The following is a 17,369-nucleotide window of genomic DNA, read 5'->3' as shown; positions in this document are numbered from 1 at the left end:
ATGAGGTCTCACCAAGTTCCCCGGGCGGGTCTCGAACCCGTGGGCTCAGGCAATCCTCTCACCTTGGCCTCCCAAAGTGCTGGGATTATAGGCGTGAGCCACCAAGTCTGGCCTGCTGCTGATGATCTAACAGGAGGCGGGCCTCAGGCGGTCATGCGAGCGATGGGGAGCGGCTGTAAAAACAGATGAAGTTTTGCTGGCTGGCCTGCCACTCACCTCCTGCCATGTGCCTGGTACCTAACAGGCCTCAGATCCGTTGGGGATCCTGCCCTACTCTACGTGGTTGCAGTGACTGTGCCATTTCCCTGGCTGTTGTCCCTGCGTGTGCTCTGTGGGGCCTGGCTCCAGTCCAGCCCATGCCAGGGCTGAGTTGACAGAGAGCAGAGGAGCTGCCCTTTCCTCCCCCCACCAGGGCGCTGGCTGAGCTCTGCTGCTGTGTCTCCCCCACCCCGCGCCCCTTCTTCCCCTTCCTTCCACCTCCCTCCTGCTTTCTCTCAGCACTGTGCTTGCCACCAGCAAAGGAGGCCTCCCTGCTGAGGAGGGGTACATCTCTCTAGATGTGGGTTCCTGGACAGATTTGTTTCTATCGCTTTGTGCCTCCCATGACATTGTGTTCATCTTTAAGAGACCACGGTTTCCCCCATGTGTATACACATCATTGCAACTGGTTTTTGCTATGAGGCAGAAAGCATCTATTTGCACTTTCCTTCTCCCCCCCCATCTTTTGAAAACAAAACAAAGCGATATTCAAGCTGCAGTGCGTACCATAATGCTATTACTGATGCTTTTCTCCCTTTGAATGCTTTCTTGCTTCACCGTTTCTCTTTCCTGCCAAGCACACCTGACCCATGGCAATATAAAGGTTATGACAGCACTGATAAGCCTCTTCCAGGCTGTCTCGTTTGCCTGAGGTGCCTGGGTTCGTGAGATTAGGAGGAGAATGCAGGGAGTTTGGAGAAGAGGATACCACTGAGCAGAGGAAAGAGAGAAAATCAGAAAGTCCATAAATACCACAGCAGGGCTGGTTCTTAGCCTCAAAGCAGAACTACAGACTAGATTTGTTAAACCGAAAAGCCTGTGGGAAACACAGACACAAGAGCTTCCAAATATCTCCGAACTCAGAGTTAATGAATCTTCACAAGTAATTTGAAAGTTGTCTTTGACTTAAATGTTCTAGTAAAAACTGTGTGATCGTTTTTAGAGAAATTTTGCCTACTTGGAAATTTGAAAAATCATAATCCCATTTGCAGTTAATAAAGTGATTATTTCAACAGAAAAATAAAAACAAAGTTAATGAACCAAAGGTCAAACTCAGAGTACTTTTCTATGGGCTATAGCTCATCCAGTGGTTTATGGTATATGACAGGATAATTTGAGACTAATATTACAACTAACAACTTTGAACCTTTGAATGGCATTTGCACAAAAATTCATTTTCCTAACTAGCATTTAACATACGGGTACGAGTCAAATTACTTTGCAGATGAAAGTTTAAGATGAAGAACATTCTTCATCTTGAGCAACACCTTGGAATCACCTGGGATTCCGATTTCATGAGTCAAGCATGAAACCCAAGCATTAGTGGGCTTTAACATCTCCCCAGGTTGGCCAGACGCGGTGGCACAATCCTGTCATCCCAGCACTTTGGGGGGCCAAGGCGAGAAGATTGCCTGAGCCCATGGGTTTGAGACCAGCAAGACCTTATCTCTACGATACATCAAAAAATTAGCCGGGCATGGTGGCATGTGCCTGTGGTTCCAGTTAGTCGGAAGGCTGAGGCGGAAGGATCACCTAAACCCAGCAGGTTGAGGCTGCGGTGGCCGTGAGTGTGCCACGGCAGTCCAGCCTGGGCTACAGAGTGAGACTCCAATTAAAACTAAAATAAAATCTCCCCAGGTAATGCTAATAGGCAGCTAGAGTTCAGAACTACTGGAGCAGGAAGTCAGAACTTTCAAAGATCAGTACCCAGTGTATTCACGACCAGGCAGAGAAATGTGACCATGTCTATTATCATATTGCTCTGCTATCATTTCTTACATTAGGACTGGATATTTGCTCCCCCTCAGAGGTGAGCTACTTTTCTTTCTTTTTTTTTTTTTGAGTTGGAGTCTCATTCCATTGCCCAGACTGGAGTGCAGTGGCACGCTCATGGCCACCCCTGCGTCGACCTGCTGGGCTTCAGCGATCCTTCTGCCTCAGCCTTCCAAGTAGCTGGAACTATAGGCACACGCTACCATGCCCAGCTAATTTTTGATTTATTGTAGAGACGAGGTCTTGCCAAGTTGCCTGGGCTGGTTTTGAACCCGTGGACTCAAGCAACTCACTCGCCTCGGCCTCCCAAAGTGCTGGGATGACAGGCTGAGCCACCGAGCCTGGCCAGATCTCAGTTCTTAAAAGAACACACATCAAGCTTCTCTTCTGGCTAAAATGTGAGTATAATATTTTGACTTAGTGTGAGACTAAAATCAATCAATCAAGAAAAATGTATTGAGTGCTCAGAGGGAAACAAACAAGGGTAGGAAATATACAAGGAAGTTCAGTATGTAGATCCTCAAGGATTTTACCAGGGCTGGCAAACTATAGCTCAAGACCAAATCTGGCCCCTCATCTGTTTTGTAAATAAAATTTTATTGGTACACAGCTATGTGCTTTTTTTTAAAAGTATGTTGTCTATGGCAGACTTAAATAGTTGTGGCCTATTTTTGTATCTGGCCTCAAAGCCTAATATATTTACAATCTGATCACTTGTAGAAAAAGTTTGCCAACATCAGTCTAGACAAACTAACAAAAACAATAGGTAGATAGGTAGATAGGTAGATAGATAGATAGATAGATAGATAGATAGATAGATAACTAGATAATGGATAGATCTACCCATCAGTACTTTGAGTAAATATTTATATGTTTCAGGCACTGTACCAGATTCTGGGGGATGCATTTGGATAAACAGAGGATTTCTGTCCCCTGGGAGATCCACAGTCTCTTGAACTTGTATCATTCCTGAGCAATAGCTAAGCACCCAAGGGGAGACCTGTGCCACAGGACCAAAGGAGAAGAGAATGTTTGAGACTGGACAGATCCATGCATAACTGGAATCGTCTTTGAATCTTAGCGATGGATTCCAAGCTGAATAGGGTGAAGATGAGAAAGGGCAGGCCTTGACAAGATAGGAATGAGGAGGTAGGGAAGTTCTGGCTGCCTCCCGGTGTATCAGGGTGGTAAGGAGAATAATGGCTCTATTTTGCTCACCACTTATCTTCCATGTTGGAGTCTAAGCTTTGCGAGGGTGTGGACAACGTCTGTGCTATTCCCCTCTACCTCTAGCGTTAAGCAAAGTGCTTGGCATATATGAGTGCCTGATGCCTATTTACTAAAGAATTAAAGAATAGATTAATAAACCGGTGCCCTGAATGTCAGGTTAGACGGGCTGTAAGTCAGATGGATCGAGCATTTCAACCATGGTCGAACGATCTCTGATGTTACTTTAAACCGAGGGGTGCGTGAGGGCTAAGAAAGCTCAAATATTTATGAACAACTACTATGTAACAAAACTTTCACACGCTTTAAATTACTTCATTCTCCCAGTCACCCTTTTGTTTTACAGATGAAGAAACTGAGTTTCAGAGAGGCCAAGGTCACACAGTGAGAAAACGGCAGAGCAGGAATTCTTATTTGTTTATTCTCAGACCCAAGACTGTCGGAGTGTTTCCATGCCTCCCAGTCATTTTCACATCATGCCCTGCAGAAACTGCAGGCTCCGAAGAGCCCCCATAAGGGCACTGTGACCAATTTAGTAGCACTGGGGACCGAGGGTACAGACTGCCTCCCCAGCTTCAGCCCAAGTGGTTCTCTTTTTCTCTACTTCACATATCGAGTTTCCTGATTACACCTGAGCAAAGAGTTCTTGGGGGGAATGAAAAAGAATCAGAAATCACTGTACTGGACCACACTACTTCCTAAAAGAAAGCCAGAGGTTTGGTTTCCAGCCGTAACTCCACCACCAATTTGCTGTGGGATCAAGATCAGCACTTACTCTTTCTTCTTACCCATGGCAGGTTGGATGGAAATGCTGAGATCTTAGCCTGCCTTTTGAAGTTTCCAGAGAGATCAAGACGAAAGGAAAAGCTTATTTAATGGATGAGCACTACTGGATCACCTCGAATAAGATTCTAGATAAAGCTTAACTCCATCAACGGCAGCAAATTAGGGAAGTGTAATTAGTTACTGGGCAGAGCTCAGGAAATCATCATCGTTGGATGCCTCGGCTGAACCTGCCAGTAACATCTAAAACTAAGACTCCAAAAGCAAAACTGAGCCAGTCTCTTGGCCTTAACTCATAGTAACCAGCCCATGACAGAATATAGGGGTCTTAGTAAAGACTCTGCAGGGACATAACCACTTACCAAGAGAGATGTAGCACGTGGATAGACTGATTCTCAAAGAATTCATAACTGGAGACAATGCCCCACTCATCTATGACGTGACCATTCTTATACCAAGTTACCTCTGGCTTGGGCTGACCTGATGATAAAGAAATAAGAATATTCTTATTACTTTAAGTATTTTTAGAAAAAAATCATAAAGCTATGAACAAAGATGGGGAATAAACAATAGGAATGAGCCTAATGTCGGGTGGGGAACTGAAACGTCTTCCTCTCACTGACACTTTAACACAAATATTTTATTCAGTAAACACTATTGACCGTGTTAGGTACCTAAGATAGCACTGTGCTGAGGGATAAGAATACAAAGTAAAAAAATGCTACCTCTCATCTCAAGGAGCTATTAAAAAAAACTTTTCCAATTGAAATAAGGCAAAGATACGGATGATAATCTTTTTGTTTTAACGTCATAGGAGGGCAAAGGCCCATCTAAGAATGATCTTGGGTCATCTATTTGTTTCACTCAGTGGAAACTGCTGATTAAAATTCCCAGATTTAGTGAAGTTATAGATTAACTTGTAGGCTTTTATCCAATACAGATGAAAATAATTTCCACTTGGCAGAAAAGCTAAACCTCCATAAGTTATGGTTTATTGCCCTATAGGACATTAATCAGCGTTATACCTAACCTAGCAATTTTTATTTAAACATTCTTGCATTAAATTGCCTGTAAATACCTAGTTCCTCAGGCCTTAATACTTTCTGGCTTCCTCTTTGATTAATTAATGAGTTGGATACATTCTTTGAAGTGTTCATTTCATATTTGCATGGAAACCACTGTACCTTTTAGAAAATTACACTTTAATAGTGCTCACCCACAAAACCATAATAAAAAATATTGATTAAAAAAAAATAGTGCTCAAAGTGGAGTGTGGCCATGGTAAAAAAAGAGAAGAACAAAGTTGATTAGTGAATGCCATTTTCTTCCTGAGGATGAAGAAATTTGGAGGGTAGATTTCTCAGGCCGCCTACGCATACGTGACTGCTGACATCACAGAAATTGACCTTTGCTTTTTTCCTCAAAAGGAGTTCATCCTTCCCTGGGGATCATTAACGGATGCGATGTAGGATAATCTGGTAAAACCCTCAGGAATTTCATCCACCCCTTAGGAATTTTTCCCTCTTGTTACAGAACAGGAAAATTTCAAAGAGCTTTCTCATTTGCCTCCATGTCTCTGCAACTTTATCGAAATGTGCCCTATATACAGGAAGGAAAGGCTGGTATTTGGAAACAATGCACCATTCTGAATTCATCCCAGGAGTGTTCTTGTGCTTTTGTGTTATTTATCGCGTAATTTTTGGCAAGCAACCCCAATAAGCAGACCAATAAAATAAGAACTCTGTGTTCTTCCGAGGCCACAGAAAGAGGAAAGTCAAAACAGATCAAGAAAAAAAAAAAAATCAGTGAGACCAGCACGCCTGAAAATGCTGGGTCACTCCCCCTTCCCCTCTATGCCATCCAGCTAGGCCACCTCTGGGCCCAGCCGTGAATGTGCTTTTCGGCTACTGTGGATGCTTCTCCCTTGCCTCCTCCTCCAGGTAGGTACCTGAGTGGCAACCCTGAGACTAGAAGCAGACAGACCTGCATGCAAGGATAAATCCTTCTCCAGCTCCCGCTAGGCTGAGACTCTTCCAGGCAAATGATTAAACTCACTCTGAAAACCCAGCGAGGAGATTGCCGATCAAATTCATTCCTACCTGTTCACCCTGTGTTACTAGATGCCTTTAAGGAACTGCTCCTTTTTGGTGTACACACTTTTTTTTTAAAAGAGTCTATAAAATAAGTATGAGCTGGACCTGGAGAACACATTCTGACCTCTTGGACTCTAGTTTTTCATTCAGACTGATGAGGGCAGATTGATTTCCCCCAGTTCCTAATGGCTGACTGGTTTTTTCCCTTTGTGGACTATAGATCTGAGCAATCAGCCAGAAATGAGACTTGCACAGGGAAGTGGTATCTTGTACCTTGTGGGTGGTTCTCTTTCCTCCCGCCACTTGCTGGAAACCTCACCTGAAAATCCTCCACTTGTTTTTTGAAACTACCTACGGCTCACGTATTGAAAGCCACCACATGAATGTTTCAGAAGTATCTGGCTAATGTGTGCGGTGACCGGCAGCCAAGTTCAGGGTATGTCCAGACTCAAGGTAGGCCCGCACCTCTCCGCATCTCTCTGAATGGTGGTCGGCCAGCATGAAGCGGGACACCTGGGTTTATCAGGTTTTCTGCTAGCCAAGGGCGATCGTTTCTGAGGCTGACTTTTCTAGTCTCTTGATGAAAAAGAGGGTCGAGGGGAGAAGACTTTCCCGTCTGCCCTCAGGAAATACCAGTGGTACCTTCATGTTTTCAAGGGGAGAGACATAATCCAGGGAAGAGAGGAGAATCACCCACAAGAGACCACTTCCCTACCCAATGATTTTTTTTTTTTTTTTTAATGATAACTCCTTTTTCCATCGGGGGAGCCCATACTCTGAGTTATTTATTCCCCAACCCAGGGGAAATTCCAAGCCTCTGCTTTTTCTCCCCTGGGCACCCTCTGTGCCTCAGTTGTCAAATGTTTACTCATCAGCATACCTGAAGGAGGCAAGCAGGGGAGGCTAATTTAGCCAGTTTTGGGAAATAAAGAGGAACAGAAGAGTTCAGTAAATGTACTCCATGAAGTGATCTGTGCTGTTCCTATGTGCCACATAAAATTTAAACCATGACTAAAGATACCCAAGAAGAAAATAAAATTAAGAGTGGATTATGTGGGAGGGGGGGAACCAGGTGAAAGCTGCCCAATCCAGAACCACAACGAAGGGAAGAAGATCACACTCAGTTGTGTCCAGGAAGTCACTCAAAGAAATCTTTCAGAAACAAATCATAGAGTTCGACTTGCTTCATCGGTTACTCTGAAAAACCTCCCAGGCAATTTTCCCAAACGATGTTTCCACAATGCCTCTGGGAGCCAAGAAACCTGGTCTGCGGGAAGGTTCTAGAAAGGGAGTAGCTAGTCCAGGGGCGGTTACCGGATATAATGCAGCGAAGCACAGCGGCTGACTTCTCGGGAACCTTCTGGGAAAGCAACGTCGATAAAAAACACAGTGTGCGGCTCGGGGGCCCTCCTGAGTCTGTCATCTTTCGTGCCACATGAACCTGAAAAATAAAAATCCCTGGCATCACTGTTTGCTCTGGGATTTCTCTGGTCTTCCTCGGAATTTGAGATGCCCACACGGTGCTACCCTGGGGGCTCACTTACATCCGGGCAGGAGAAAGGCTGGGGGACCTCAGCGGCTGTCTCAACTGCAGGGCTGCCAGCATCGGGGCCGGGTCTTTCTACGTGGTGGAGGCGTCCTGGGCATTACAGATGTTTAGAGGCATCCCCGGGTCCCACCACCAGATGCCAGGAGCGTTCCTCACCCTTCCATACAAGACAATGAAACATGTCTGCAGACCAGGCATGATGGCTCAGGCCTATAACCCCAGCACTCTGGGAGGCCAAGGCGGGAGGATGGGTTGAGGCTAGGAGTTCAAGACCAGCCTGGGCAGCATAGTGAGACCTCGTCTTTACACACACAAAAAAAAAGTCTGCAGGCTCTGCTAAATGTCCCCTGGGAGTGGGGGCCCTGCCCTGATTGAGAACCACTCATCCTACAGTCCTATGCAGATCTCAGAGTAGCCAGAGCTCGGACAGAGAGGGGAGCATCACAGGAGGCGATGGCTCGTAACGTGTCTCCTGTCATTCCCCTTTCAACGAGCAAAAATGTGCTCAAAAAAGCGTGGGCCCATCCTTGCCTCCAAAAAAAAAAAAAGAGTTGATTACATCCAAATGAGTCTCCGGGTGGGAGATATTTTGAAACTGGAAAACTGCTCATTCCAAGCACCAGAGAAGTGCCCCAGAGAAGGCAGGGACTGGACCCACATTTTTGGAGCAAGCAGGCATCATTGACCCAAGCAGGCGTGAAATATCTGATTAGTCATCAGATAGGCTTATGTCACTTCATCTCTCTTCAACGACCTAAAGGACAGGTCTTTCACTTAGGCGTTTATTTATTTATTTTTGGTAGAGATGAGGCCTCACTACGTTTGAGACCAGGCTGGTCTCAAATTCCTGGCCTCTAGCAAACCTCCTGCCCTTGGTCTCCCAAAGTGCTGGGATTACAGGTGTGAACCACCATGCCCGACCCCGAAGGATAGTTGTTAATGCCTCCCACCTTTTACAGATGAGGAACCTGTGGCTCAGAGAGGATTAGAAACGTGCTCAAGATGACACAGCTCCAGAGGCTGCTGCCCTGGCGCCAGCCCTCGGGGCTGTGAAGGCTGAAACCTTCAGCGTGTGAAGGATCACTAGAACTGCACAGGACATGGCTTGCACAGACAGGAGGCAGCCCTGAGGATGCAGGTCTTTCGGAATCCAGAGGACACTTCCTTTCTATTCTACTTGGCAGACACACGGAGTGCCACTCGGCCAAATCTCTGCTTTGTGGGTCCTTAGCTCGGGAGTAGAATTGAGCTCCATCCAAACAGTCACCTCCCATTTTTTAACACGGTGGCAGTTCTCCCACACCTTGGATCTCGGAGCAGGGAAAGAACCAGCTCCGGTGCAGTTAGCCTGAACTGGGAGGGGCGGTTAGGAACTGCAGGGGTGCTGAGGGCCCCAAACCAGAAACCTGAGTTAAGCTCTGGGTGGGAGAAGCCGGATGGACACGGCCACAGTCATGCTGCAGAAGGGGATGCCCTTTCCATGTAGGTGTCAGTAACAGCTTCTAAACCACTTAGAACCAATTCCTCCCACTTTCCAGGTTAGCTCAGATATCCCGAGAGACAGGTTGCCAGAGACAAGTTCCCTGACGACAGGTCAAGGTTTCCCCACCACCCAAAAATCTTCCAACGAGCAAGAATGACCAGGGGGAGAGGGAACCCAAGTGTGAGGCCGATGGCGTTTGGAGACCTTTGCCTGAGTAGCAGGATCAGCTACATGATTTGCAGGGTCAGGTTCAAGATGAAAGTGAGGGGTTCATTGAGCAAACAGGATTAAGGTATTTGTTTTTGTTTGTTTGCATCTCCAACTCCTGGACTCCAGCAATCCCCCAGCCTCGGCCTCCCAAAGTGCTGGGATTACAGGCGTGAGCCACCACATCCAGCTACACCCAGCTCTTTAATGACTTTAATGATATAGAATTCACATACCATACAATTCACTCACTTAAATGAACAATTCAGTGGCTTTCAGTATATTCAGAATTGCACAACCATCGCCGCTATCCATTACAGAACATTCTCCTTAGCTCAAAAAAGAATCCCTATACCACTTACTTCTCATTTCTACTCCCCCCCCCCAACACATACACAGCCCAAGGCAGCCACTGGTCTACTTTCTGTCTGTGAATGTGTAGATTCTGGACATTTCATGTTAATAGAAGCTTTCACTTAGTGTCATGTTTTCAAGGTTCATCGGTGTTGTAGCCTGTATGACATTCATTTCTTTTCATGGCCGATCGGCAACACTTCTTAGGAGCACCTGTAGGGCAGAAGGGTGACCACCCTGCCTCTCTACGTTCCTAGGGGAGGTTCACAAACAAAAGGTGCTCTCATGGCCGGAAAAACGCTCTCTAGACCAAGAGACATCATTGTATTATGAACTAAGCATTATTTGGCCTATAATACTATGATGCTCTGCCACTTACCTGCCCAAGGTATTGAGTCTATTTTCTCATCTCTAAAAGGAGATAATGATAGCATTCGGAGAATTAGAATAATATATGTCAATTGCCTCTTAAGAATCGGTTACATAATTGCTTTTCATTATGGTAATCCACAGAGTGTAAGGAAAGACTTCGCTTGTTTCGTCAATTTCCTTTTCAGCTGTGGGTTACCGCAATGATGCTTTTTTAAGTGACATCTCAGTTAATGTACGAAACTGTCTTCTGGCTCATCTGTGATAGTCATTCACAGGACATGAGTCCTCCATTCCCATTCCTGGAGACACCTGCTGCGGACGGCAAAGGAAGAAAGGATAAATCCAGCTGTCAAGAGTTAGGCTGGCGTCGAGACCTTGTGTGTCACCTGTGACTCCTCCCCAGGTGACTACTTCCTGACAGTGTTGTCCCACACGTGAAGACACTGACAAACACACACTGTTTGACTCACACCACCAGTTTGGTTACCACGTATCTCAGTCACAGGGCACTGACTGTACTCTGGAAAGGAAAAGGACAGTTAAGTCAGGCTGTGGCTCATGTTTCGTGGCTTCTCTGAAGGTGAGAACCCCTGATGACAGATTTATCGTTCTCTGCTGGAGATGAACAAGCAATGTTGAATTATTGGTATTAGTGGGGGAGTTCTTGGTGGACTTCACAGACAACCTTGGCAAGATAATGTGTTAACTGGAAAGAATGCTGAATTTGCCTTTTTTTTTTCTGAGTTGGAGTCTCACTCTGTCACCTGGGTTGGAGTGCAGTGGCACGCTCACAGCCATCCAAGCGTCGACCTGCTGGGCTCCGGCCATCCTTCCGCCTCAGCCTTCCAAGTAACTGGAACTACAGGCATGCGCTACCACACCCGGCTATTTTTTTTTAAGTTTATTGTAGAGACAAGGTCTTGCCACATTGCCCGGGTTGGTCTCAAACCCGTGGGCTCAGGCAATCCACTCACCTCAGCCTCCCAAAATGCTGGGGTTACAGGCTGAGCCATCAAGCCCAGCCTGCTTTTTTTTTAACTGTGTGGTTCATGGCAAGTTTCTTTCTTTTTAAACATTTTATTCCCCTTTAATTATACAGATCCTAAATGGATACATGTGTGTTCTTAAACGTGCAAATAAAGGCTGAGCCTAGTGGTTCACACCTGTAATCTTAGCGCTTTGGGAGGCCTAGGTGGGAGGATTGCTTGAGCCCAGAGTTCAAGGACAGCCTGGCCAACATAGCAAGACCTTGTCTCTATTTAAACAATCAAAAAAAACTAGCCAAACATGGTGGCACGCACCTATAGTCCCATCCACTGGGGAGGTTGAGGCAGAAGCATAGCCTGAGCCCAGGAGATTGAGGTTGTAGTGAGCTATGATTTTGCCACTACTCTCTAACCTGGGTGACAGAGTGAGACCCAGATTTTAAAAAAGAAGAAGAAGAAGAAACAAAACAAACAAACAAACAAAATATATATATATATATATATATATATATATATATATAAAATCCCCCACAAACATTATCCCTCATCTCAGTACTTTCCCAAGAGGATTTGGTATCCTTTTAGGTATCCTTCTATTCATTACATATATAATCATCTAAATAAATAATAATTTTATTCTAGGTAAGGCATCGATTATACATATGTATGTAGGTACATATGGCATATGCTTTCCTACATACATATTTTTCTTAATAATAAGTTTTGACAATCTTACCATGTCAAGCCAATCCATAAAGTGCTCCATCAGCTTTTTAAAACTGCTAGATAATGTTAGTATTCCATAATATGGCAATACCCTGTGTCACCTGTTTGTATCGATACATAGTTTGGCTGGAGTGTGTTAGACTTCCAAATTTGTCTCAGAGAACATCCTGGTACTTGCCTCCTTAGGCACATAAGTGGTTCTCTAGACGAGATCCCAAGAAATGGAATTGCCGGAGAGACGAATGTTCACTTATCACATTTTAATAGATACTCCAAATGTACAATAACCCTCATACATTGCTTACAGAACAGCAGGGTGATGTCTGATGCAGGGCACGGACCTTATCTCTGCCACTCACTAGCTTATCTTCTCTCTGCCTCCGTTGCTTCATAAGATAATAGCAGTATCTCTTCATCTGGCTGTTATGAAAATTGGGCAAATCATCTGTAAAAAGCTCCTTTGAATAGCATATATAGTAAGCATTATATAAGTGTTAGCTGCTACATGGGAAAATTACAAAAATAATGTCTTTCTCTCAAATTGGTGAAGAACAAGGAAGGCTAAAACATTTAACACATTCAAGTGATGCCAAGTTATATTCTGACTAATCTGAGCCACCCCCCCACACACACACACATACACAGCTGGGGGCATGGCTGCTGTCAGCAGGAAGCCAGCTGTCAGCTGAAGGGATCAGTGAACAGCTCACAGCCCACAAGCAGACCAGGGGACCCAGCTCTTACAGAGCTGGCAGGAAAGCCAGCAGTCCGAGTGCCTTCTCAGTGGGGACAGGAGGGATTAGTTCTGATTACCCAGCCTACTGCAATGGCAATTGTGTTCCTGAATCTGCCATCTCAATTACTGTAGATTTGGACATCGCACCCACTGTCTCTTCATACCCAGCTCCATGTTAGGAAAAGTACCTTCCCCGATGATGGTTTCTGGAAATTTGGCCACATGACGGGGTGGGAGGAGGTTGGAGGAAGACGATTTGGCAGGAGAGACCATCTTAGATGCGTGCTGTATGTCAGCCCCAAGGCTGGGTGCTTCATTGACATGATTAAATCTCATCTTCGCAGTAAACTACCAGGTGGGTGCTCCTTCCCATTTCACAGATGACTACTTGGAAGCTTAAGGAATGTTGCTTATTCATTTATTTTTAGAGAAAGGATCTCACTGTGTTGCCCAAGCTGCAATGCAGTGGTGGATCATAGCTCACTGCGTCCTCGAACTCCTGGGCTCAAGGGATCCTCCCACTCGACCTCCTGAGTAGCTGGGACTACACCCACCATGCCCAGGTATTTTTTAAATTTTTGATTAGAGACAAGGTCTTGCTATATTGCTCAAACTCCTGGCCTCAAGTGATCTTTCTGCCTGGGCCTCCCAAAGTGCAGGGATTACAAATATGAATCTCTGCACCAGGGCCTTGAAGTAACTTCCAAGGGTGAATGTAACAAGCCTAATTTCTCACAGCCTGCAAGTGGTAGAGCAGAAATATGAGTCCAGGTTTGTTGAAGACCAAATATTGTGCTTTTTCTTGGATATGATCTTAGGGTTATGTGTAAGAAACAGAAAATAAGCACACCAAAAGATGCTTAGCATCATCAATCACTAAAGAAACGCAAATTAAAACCACAATGAGATACCACTACATATCCACTAGGATGGGTATAGTAACAGAGACAATCAAGTGTAGATGAGGACGTGGAAAAGAACGATAACCCTCATACACTGCTGGCGGGAATGTAAAAATGGGAAAGATACTTTGGAAAACCCTTTGGCAGTTAAAAAAGTTAATCATCAATTTATCAAAAGAACCAGCAATTCCACTCCTAGGTATCTTCCCAAGAGGAATGAAACCATATGTCCACGCAGAGACTTGCACACAAATGTTCTTAGAATTATTCGTAATAGCCCCAAACTGGAAACAACCTGAATGTTCATTGGAAACAACATAACTGCCCAATTAGTGAATGAATAAACAAAATGGGGTATAGCCATACAGTAGAATACCATCGAGCAATAATAAAGAACAAACTATGGATACAGGGTACAACATGGATGAACCTCAAAAACACTCTCATTATGCTCAGTGAAAGACACACAGAAGACCCTATAGCATATAATTCTATTTATATAAAATGTCCAGTAGAAACTATAAAGACAGAAAGTGGATTAGCAGTTGTGGACATGTGAACAGTGGGGAGAAACTGTTCAGGATATTCTTGCTCTCTAATTGGTCCATTAACCAAAGTCTAAACCAATCAGCAGGCAGAACTCTCCAAAAAAAAGTATTTCGGGGTGATCCAATCAGTGCAGTGCTTGGGTTTTCATGCTTCTATAGGAAAAAGAAAGCATTCGGACCACAGGGGAGGCCAAGAGCTATCTTGAGACTGTGGAAAAGCTGGCCTGAGGTTAAAACCAAAATAAATGTGCATGTGGGATCTTTTGGGGATGACAAAAATGTTTTAAAACTGATCTACGGTGATGGCTGCACAACTTGGTAAATTTACTTACAAACCCCATTGTGCTGAGCACTTAGAAGAGGTGAATTATATGATATGCAAAATATGCCTCAATAAAGTTAATTTTTAAGAGAGAAACATTGAATGAGCACCTACTAAATTTACTGCAGCGTTGCTCCTGATAGCAAAAGCTAACGGTCCATCAATAGGAATCTGGTTACAGAGTATCTAAACAATGGAATCTTTTTATGGTTGACAGCAATGGACAACAAAGAAGAGTGAGACAGTTCTGTTGGTATTGATATGGAATAATCTCCAAGACACATTAAGTGAAATAAACAACATGTAGAACATATAGAAAGGCAGAGAACGCTATCATTTGTATAAGTAAAGAAGAAGAAGAGAATCGGCAGCATGCTTGTTTATACACACAAAGACTCCAGAAAGACACAAGAAACTGGTAGCCTGGTTGCTGGGAGGAGGCTTGAGTGTCTAGGGAAAGAAGGGCATGCCAGTTAGGTACAGCACTTGTTTTTGTATATCCTTTTGGAGATTTTGAGTTCAATTGCTACCTAGTAAACAAGTAAAAATTTAATGTTCACATATTAATAGTGAGCACTCACACAAGCCTGATAGTGTGCTGGGTGCACACTCTTTGTCATATAGACATGGCTCTCTCTGAACTTGTTTTGAATATTTTTTAAATTTTAAGTAGAAAAGAGAAACTTCCTGCTGAAACTGCAGTCCCCTGCTATTTAGAATCTGTGACAGTTTCCAGCTCTTTAAAGGAGAAAAATACAAAACCAAACTCAAGGCTAAATAAGTCAGGGGAGAGAGTCGTGCTTCCTCTGATTTGACAATCAAAAAGTTGCACCTGAAACAGGTTAAATCAGGTGTCTGCAACCCCTGGGCCATGGACTGGTACTGGTCTGTAACCTCTTAGAAACCAGGCTGCCCAGCAGGAGGTGAGCGGCGGGCCAGCAAGCAAAGTTTCATCTGTATTTACAGCCGCTCCCCATTGCTTGCATTACTGCCTGAGCTCCACCTTCTGTCAGATCAGCAGTGGCATTAGATTGTCACAGGAGTGTGAACCCTATTATGAAGCCTCGGTGGAGTGCTCCTTATGAGAATCTAATGCTGCTACTGATCTGCACAATAAATGTAGTGCACTTGAATCGACCTGAAATCATCCCCCAGCCCTGGTCCATGGAAACACTGTTTTCCACGAAACCAGTCCACTGATGCCAAAAAGTTGGGGGACTGCTAGGTCAAATGATTTTTCCAAGGTCACACAGCTTGTTAGTGGCAGAGTCCAGGTTTCTTGATTCTGATTTTCTGTGTGTTTGTTTTGAAAGGGTACATTCTCTGGCCTATTTCATCCTTGTCCCCCCCCCAGGATAAAGAAAGAAAAGAGAAGCAGGCTTATAATGCCAATCATACAGAGCGTGATAGCGTTGTCATCAGACCAACTTCCATGAGTTAACTGGCTAAAATATCTTTGGTTTGCAATTGAATCACGGGCTGATTGTTGTGTTCGATCTAGAAGTGTGTCATCTGGGTCATCAAAAACACTTTGTAGTAAAGACACTCTCTCTCTTGTTCCGTCTCCTTTTGTCCTCTACATAAACCCAGGCTGTGTCCCCTATAACAAAAATCCCAGGTGGGCCACAGTAATCCCAGTACTTTGGAAGGCCAAGGCAGAAGGATTGCTTGAGGTCAGGAGTTCAAAGCCAGCCTGGGCAACATAGCAAGACATCATCTTTTGAAAATATCATAATACTAGAATAAACAATAAAATAAAAATTCAAAGCCTAGGCAATATAGCAAGCCTCATCTCTACAAAAAACAACAACAAAAAAAGAGCCAAGCATGGTGGCATGCACCTGTAGTCCCAGGTACATGGCAGGTTGAGGCAGAAGCATTATCTGAGCCCAGGCTTATCTGTAGTAAGCCATCATGCCACTGCACTCCAGCTTGGGACGCAGAGTGAGACTCAGACTTAAAAAAAAAAAAAACACCAATTCTGAGTGTAATTACTGAGCCTGAAATAATTACACTGAACCAACCACCTTCCAGAGAGGCAATTCCAAGAAAATCAGCTGGATGGGGACAGGCTGGGGGGAGCAGAGTCTGACCTCTACCACCTTCTTCCACTGTCCTTCAACCCGCCCAGTCAGGCCTCTCAAAGGAACGCTTTTTTTTTTTTTTTTTTAGTTGTAGTCCCACTCTGTCACCCAGGTTGGAGGGCAGTGGCACACTCCGGTGGTCCCTCCACCTCAGCCCCCCAAGTAACTGGAACTACAGGCACACGCAACCAAGCCCGGCTAATTTTTGATTTTTTGTAGAGACGAGGTCTCGCCAAGTTGCCCGGGTGGGTCTTGAACCCGAGGCAATCCTCTCGCCTGGAATCCCAAAGTGCTGGGATTACAGGCTGAGTCGCTCTTTATAGAATGCCTCCACTTGTCTTAGTTTCTGAAAATTTTAAAAAAGCATCCTTTATCTCACCCTGTTCGAGTGACTGACGTGTGCCTTTTAGGAACAAGGAGCATCACACCCAGTGCAAAAGGGCCTCCGGGGGCAGAGCTGACTGTATCCAAGGGTTCGTTCCATCCCAGGGGCCGGGGTATTCACGGAAGACCATTTTCGCTTGTCTGAACTGAAATTTAAAGCACACTCACTCTAAGTCCTCCATGGCTCCCCAGGGCTAAACGTATGACCAAGGGAAGAGATGAGATGACCCGAGCCTTTCTCCAAAACATCTAAAACCCCCTAACGCGGCCGTCTCGCTGGTCCTCCGGAGTCCGGCCAAGCCTCTCCTGTCACTCAACAACCCAGAGCCCGGATTAGTAAGGCCCGCCCTTCCTGCTTCCCGCGCTCCGATTGGCCTAAAATGCTCGGCGTACTCTGGCTCGCCAATTGGTTCATTCACCAAAGCCTCGGCCAATCAGCACGCGGAACTCTCCCCCAACAGAGTCATTCAGGCGTGATCCAATCAGTGCGACGTCCGCGTGGTTCTCGCTTCTCCAGCGCAAAGGCCGCTCCGGGACCCCAGGGAAGGCGGGTCGCTCTCTGGAGACTGCAAAAGCCGGCCC

The 17,369-nt window shown here is 45.1% G+C and overlaps 2 protein-coding genes across 2 annotated transcripts in view; one reads left to right on the top strand and one right to left on the bottom strand.

Annotated features, from left to right (window-relative positions):
- The window catches only part of ALPK2 (alpha kinase 2), a 131,179-nt gene extending 123,622 nt beyond the window's left edge, over positions 1 to 7,557 (bottom strand). Inside the window, exons 1-2 of the mRNA XM_008065201.2 lie at positions 7,449 to 7,557; positions 4,404 to 4,521 (exon numbers count right to left, since the gene is read on the bottom strand). Coding sequence (XP_008063392.1) covers positions 4,404 to 4,521; positions 7,449 to 7,557 — 227 coding nt within the window. The remainder of the gene's footprint in view (positions 1 to 4,403; positions 4,522 to 7,448) is intronic.
- A 579-nt stretch (positions 7,558 to 8,136) lies between these two features.
- Positions 8,137 to 17,369, top strand: part of MALT1 (MALT1 paracaspase) — a 130,972-nt gene continuing 121,739 nt past the window's right edge. The window contains exons 1-2 of the mRNA XM_021716123.1: positions 8,137 to 8,143; positions 16,814 to 16,876. Of these exons, the coding sequence (XP_021571798.1) occupies positions 8,137 to 8,143; positions 16,814 to 16,876 (70 nt within the window). The remainder of the gene's footprint in view (positions 8,144 to 16,813; positions 16,877 to 17,369) is intronic.

The sequence above is a fragment of the Carlito syrichta genome, unplaced genomic scaffold (assembly GCF_000164805.1).
Source record: "Carlito syrichta isolate Samal-C Ts95f unplaced genomic scaffold, Tarsius_syrichta-2.0.1 Scaffold308187, whole genome shotgun sequence".
Taxonomy (NCBI): Eukaryota; Metazoa; Chordata; class Mammalia; order Primates; family Tarsiidae; genus Carlito; species Carlito syrichta.
This window is presented reverse-complemented; position numbering and strand designations above follow the sequence as displayed.